The 5703-nt window shown below is 44.9% G+C and overlaps 1 protein-coding gene across 4 annotated transcripts; it reads left to right on the top strand.

Annotated features, from left to right (window-relative positions):
- The first annotated feature begins 283 nt into the window (after positions 1-283).
- LOC147606559 (uncharacterized) lies at positions 284-5455 on the top strand. 4 transcript variants are annotated; one of them, XR_015264963.1, is made up of 13 exons: positions 284-576; positions 1292-2292; positions 2416-2505; positions 2605-2844; positions 2953-3177; positions 3269-3380; positions 3462-3659; positions 3807-4096; positions 4167-4276; positions 4462-4520; positions 4648-4760; positions 4871-5036; positions 5154-5455. XR_015264963.1 is itself a non-coding variant. In XM_086791910.1 (12 exons), the coding sequence occupies exons 2-12, from the start codon at positions 1297-1299 to the stop codon at positions 4958-4960; spliced, it is 2523 nt and encodes an 840-aa protein (XP_086648036.1). In that variant the 5' UTR covers positions 284-576; positions 1292-1296; the 3' UTR covers positions 4961-5455. The 4 variants fall into 4 exon arrangements, 2 of the variants coding, with proteins under 2 accessions (XP_086648036.1, XP_086648035.1); XR_015264962.1 differs by having other exon boundaries at positions 298-576; positions 1287-2292; XM_086791910.1 differs by having other exon boundaries at positions 4871-5455.
- Positions 5456-5703: the final 248 nt, after the last annotated feature.

Below are 5703 nucleotides of genomic sequence, written 5' to 3'. Positions count from 1 at the left end.
AAATCCGCAAACCATCACAAATGGCCTTAGAAGGCCCATGGCCACGAAACCATGAACCATCACCACAACATGGGTAGGAACCCGCGAAAAATTAGGGCCTCGACATTCACACGAAAGATGACGACAAAGAAAAATGATAGATGGAACATTTGCCCGTAATACGACGACACTGGGAACCATATCAACAAGCATGCATCCAGCAACGTGTCCAAACTTACCTTAGCAGCTATTCCTGCATAATTAATTAATGGCAACCCAAAAAAATGTTGTATATTTGGTATGTGTGTGTGAGGATTTGAAGGTTTTATCAAAATGAAAATGTGAAAACTAGGTCACTTTAGTTCGTTGTGGAAATCACTCTGTTCAAGGCGATAGCCGTTGGGGACGAAAAAGAAGAGCCCTAGGGTTTTGAGCTAGCTCTCTCTCTCTCTCTCTCTCTCTCTCTCTCTCTCTTCCGACTGCTACCCCCGAGAATTTTGCTTTGCGTTTTCCCTCCGCCATAGCCAGAGCTTCGCAGCTTTCGCCCTGGTCTCTCCTGCCTCCCTTTCGACGTAATTTCTGCGGTTGTTTCTGCAGGTAAGCCCTTGTAAATTCAAATTGGTGAATATGCTGCAATCTTCTCTGTGGTTTACAGAAGAGAGTGTTCTTTGGAGTCGTGATCCCCCCCTTTCTCTCTTCTTAGAATTCTATATGGGATTATTCATGGAAATGCAGAGTGTCCTGTCTTTTCGTATACTAGGGTAACGACATGGCTATGTCCCCATGTGTGCGTACATATTTTTCACATCTTGGAAATTATTACTAGATCAGCGTTTCTGCCATTTGGAGATGGTAGCCCTTCTGCCTCACAAGTATATTTAGTCTGCATCACACCCTATCTTGACCTTTTGGGCATGGCTCTTCTTCTCCGCAGTACCTACCAATCCTTCCACCTGACCCTTTTATGTAATATTTTCAGTCTTTAGCAGTTGGCTTTCTATCCTTTTTCCTTAAAATTCTTGTATTATCACTGTGCCTTCTGCTGCCATATGACATCATTCTTTGATATGTCTTCCTTCGCCTTATGTTGTAAACATGGTTTCTTCTTCTGTTTTTTGTCCTAATAGTGCTTTTCTTGTAACTCCATGATTGAATTTCAATTGCTGACATGCCCTTCGCCTTATGTTGTACATGTGCGTTACTCATGCATACCCCATAGCCATGGTTTCTTCTTCTGTTTTTTGTCCTAATAGTGCTTTTCTTGTAACTCCATGATTGAATTTCAATTGTTGACATGCATGCATCAGTCCAGGAACCATGCGGGCAACTCGGAATGCTGTGAAGAACACTCCTCCCTCGAAGAAAGCAGGAAAGGCAACTGCAGGGAATAAGGGAACCCCTAAATCATCTACAGCTGAAAAGAAGGAAGATATTCCAAAATCTGAGGACGCCTCTGCAGTTGCCTCTGATGTGGAGGTTGTTAATCCTGCTGAATCATCAGCCCATGCTGATATCAGGCCAGAGGTGGCTGAGCTTAGTGGAGCTGATGCCCTAGACGGAAATATAGAGGAGAAAGCTGCAGATGAAGTGGTTGGTGAAACAGCAGAGAAGCCAAAGGACATGGAGGTTCCCAAATCAAAGGCTGCAGCTACAAAAAAGAAGGCTGCCACACCCAAGAAGAAAGCAGATGAAATTTCAGAGAAAGAAGCGAACTCTAGCAAAGCAGAATCTGTTGGGTTAGAGCCATCCAAGGAGAATGCAACGGATCAAGTCAAGCCCGCACTGGAGGAGATTCTAAAACAGGATTCCAAAGCCTCTGAGGATGTAGAAAAAGATGGGGCAGAGCAAGTTAAGTTTCAGGTAGCTGAACCTACTGATATGGAAATGGAGAAGGTTGAAGAGGATGAAGAAATGCAAGAGGGTGGGGAAGACCTCTGTAAAGAAGACGACCAGGGTGAAGGCGTGGAAAACGACGATGCAGAGAATGGAGAAGAGGAGGTTAATAATGAGGAAGAAGAAGAGGGTGCAGAAGATGAAGAGGAGGGTGATGATGAAGAGGTTGGAGACGATTTGGTGGAACAGAGGCCAGTCACTGAGAGACAGAAACGGAAAAAGCTTGAAGTCTTTGTGGGTGGCTTAGACAAAGAGGCCACAGAAGATGAAGTGAAGAAAGCTTTTGAGGTTGTTGGTGAGGTAGTAGAAGTACGCTTGATGACTCATTCTCACACTGGGAAAAATAGGGGTTATGCATTTGTTCGCTATGCCACTGTTGACCAAGCAAGTAGAGCTGCTGCCGAACTGGACAGAATTAAGGTCTGTTCTTATCTCTATGTTTGAGTTTACAGCTTTGTGTCATTTGGTCTCTTGATATCATTGCCCAAGGAGTGCTTCTTTCCCTGCTGATGCTCTGAAGGCCTTGCTGTTTGGTTTTGTCAGATTCGAGACCGGGAATGTGCTGTTGTACCGAGTGAGGATAATGATACCCTATTTGTGGGCAATCTTTGCAGGTCTTGGAAGTCTGAGCAAGTAGGTTTCTTACAATCTTTCCTGTTATTATCACACAAGGTTTCTATCTGGTCCTTTTTCTTCTTACCTCCATTCTTTATATGCTTGTTGTAATGTAAGGTTCTTGAGAAATTGAAGGAGTATGGAGTTGAGGGGATTGACGAGATGATGCTTGTCAAAGACCCTGACAATGAAGGACTCAATCGTGGGCATGCTTTTCTAGAGTTCGTTACTCACCATGATGCAGTGAAAGCATTCAAACGACTAAGTAAACCAGATGCTATATTTGGCTCTGATCGATCTGCTAGAATTGCTTGGGCTGAAGCTTCGAGTGAGCCAGATGAGACAGTCATGGCCAGGGTTGGTTCATTTGCTTTAGATTCTTGAACCTGTGAATGATTTGCGGTGTCATTGCTTTTTAGGTTGTGATATGTCTCTGTAGTGGATACATGAAGGTTCTGCTTGCAGGTTAAGTCTGTATTTGTTGATGGTTTGCCCTTGGAATGGGATGATGCAAAGCTAAAAGAGCATTTTGGTAAGTATGGTGACATTGATCGAATAGTCCTGGCCAAAAACACTCCTAGACCCAACAAGAGAATGGACTTTGCTTTTGTCAACTTTTCTACACGAGATGCTGCTTTAGCAGCTATTGAGGCTCTGAATGAGATAGAGCTCATGGATGGTGACAACAAGGTGAGTTGCTGGTTTCTGCTGCATGATATTCAGTATAGGCAGTCATTGAAATGATTGCTCTTGATTCCTAATTCACTACATATATTTGCAGGTGAAGTTAAAGGTAGAGCTAGCCAAGCCAGCACCAAGAAAGAAGCGCATGAAAGGCCATCGTGGCTCGTATCCTGTCGGTGGCCACCCTGCCAAACAGAGGAAAGGAAAAGGTGAGGCTTTTTAGTTTATGGTAGAAGAGTTGATTTTTAATTCATGTTCAGCTAATTATTCATGTTCTGTCTGGACTGCAGGCTTTGCACCACATGGTGGTCGAGCTGAGCAAAGGAGGGGTGGAGGCGGTCAAGGCATGTCTCGTGGTGGTCGAGGTGGTCAGGGGAGTGCTCAAAAGACCATGAGGGGTGTGAAGCGAAAGGCTGTGGATGAAAGGCCTTTGCGAGAAGAGAGGTCACAGGATAGACACCCACGTGGTCCTAAATTTCCAAGGGCTGGTATGTGTTTACGTTCTGATATGAGAGTTTGTTTTGTTACTCTCTCCTAGTTTTCAGACAGTATGCAAGAGACTTGGAGTGCCCTAAGTACGTGGCTTTAATAATGCCCATGATCGAAGGTCTTAACCGTGTCCTTGTCACCTGCAGGAGCTGCAGTCCCTCCCTCAAGAAGGGGAGCCAGAGGTGGTGGCCTAAGGGGTAGGGGAGGTTCTTTGTCCAGGCAAGGTGGCTCTGGTGCTCACAGTGATGAGGAATATGTTCCTCTGGGTGCAAGACTTTCTGCTGGCTTGGCAAGGACCGGAGGCTACTCTGGTCGCCCTCCCCGTGTAGATGCTTATCCACAAAGACTAGAAAGAGGTCGTGCTTATGAGCGAGAGGCAGGTGTTCGTGGCTATGGAGAATCTGGTCCTGGAGTCAAGCGGTCTTATTCTGCAGTGGTAAGTGCGGAGCATTCAACATTCTAGGTTTATTTATTTGTAGTATTCTAAGTTGCTTGTTATTTTCCAGGATGAGGAAGTTGCTTATTATGAGTCAGGGCAAAGAGGCTATCCTAGAGCGCGCATGGAGTATGCTGAGCCTGGTCTTGTTGGTGGCTCCCTCTATCCTGATCCTATCCGGTACTACATGTGAAGCACCCCCTTACCATCTTGTGATGAAAGAATTGGTTATTTTGTGGGCTTTGAGGGATCGACCTTCTTATGGCTGAGCCCAGTTTTTCCTTGATAGATGCAGAAGCATGTGCAATTTATATCATGTTCTTTTCTCTTGTGATGACTGACTCGGTTCTTTTTCAAATCTCTAGGGCTGCACCCTTGGGACACACTTCTCGTGGAGGCCGAGGTGTCTTACCTGCAGCAAGAGGTGGTCGATCTTGCCATTATGCTTTCTGATTTTGCTCAAGGCTTTCATGGAAAGAGCTAGAACAGAGGCAAATTCATGAAAAGAGCTAAAGAGGCAAACATGACCTAATGCGTGAGTGTGCTTGCAGCTTCTATAGGGAGTACTGGCTCCAGCTCTCTCTATGGTTCAGGAACTCATGGCTATGCATCAGTCCTGCCGGGAGCTGGTGACTATAATGACTATTTGCCTGATGCTACAGATGTATGATATTGTGAACCTTTAAACACTTTCTTTAATAAGGCTTTGATGGTCCTGTCTTTTTTGTTTCGTTTTCATGCCTTTTGATCCATCGATCATGTTTCTTTTTGCAGCCACGAGGAGGATCATATCCTTCTTCCTACTACGGTAGCCGCACAGGATCTGGGTATGGCCTTCCTGGTGGTTCAGGCCCTTACTATTGAGACCCGGTAACATTCTTGAATACAGATCTTTGATAGTCTTCAGTGTGAAAAGGGGAGATCACATGGATGGGCAAGGGTACGGTACCTCTACATCGGATGGGCTGGGAACTGTCTGTAAAAACCCTTATGGCTATACAGCTTTAGTGTTGGGAATTTCGTTGAACGATGAAATACACTGAGTTCTTCTGTGCAGGTGGAACCTGCTTGCAGGCTGAGACACTATTGTTTTACCAATTTTTAGGAAGCTGAAAGGAGCTGATGATTCGCTATTGGACTCTATAAAACATGAGCTGAGTGCATTGAGTTGTGTCCTCTGAGGATTACCCGTTGTACCAGCCACATAGCTGTGTTAGGTAACACATGTAGGGCCACAATCAGACATGTTTTTGCTGAGAATACCAGAGCATCATGTTGGCAACAATCAGCTACCTGTCAAGGAAAGATTCTGGACACGGCTTTTTTTAGTGGAAGAGGCATTCAGTTTGTCATTTATTACACTTTTATGTCTTGCGTTGTGCTATTCTCATGCTTTTCTAGTTAGTGTCTCATCTTTTGGTCTATATTGCAAGCAATCTAATAGGATTTGAATTGACAGTCAGGTTTGTGTTGTTCACAGGTCAGCAGCTAGTGGGTTTCTTAATGCTTGAAGGATGTAGCTTTTCTGAGTGGGGAAGAAGGTGGAAGAACTAGGTTTTCTGTGTGTGGTGGGTGGTGGTGGTTTTATTGGGGGGGGAGGCACTGTT

The sequence above is a fragment of the Cibotium barometz genome, chromosome 57, assembly GCF_041138505.1.
Source record: "Cibotium barometz isolate CiBa-2024 chromosome 57, ASM4113850v1, whole genome shotgun sequence".
In the NCBI taxonomy this organism is placed as follows: Eukaryota; Viridiplantae; Streptophyta; class Polypodiopsida; order Cyatheales; family Cibotiaceae; genus Cibotium; species Cibotium barometz.
Note: the sequence above shows the minus strand (reverse complement) of the source record. Positions and strands in the feature narration are given on the sequence as shown.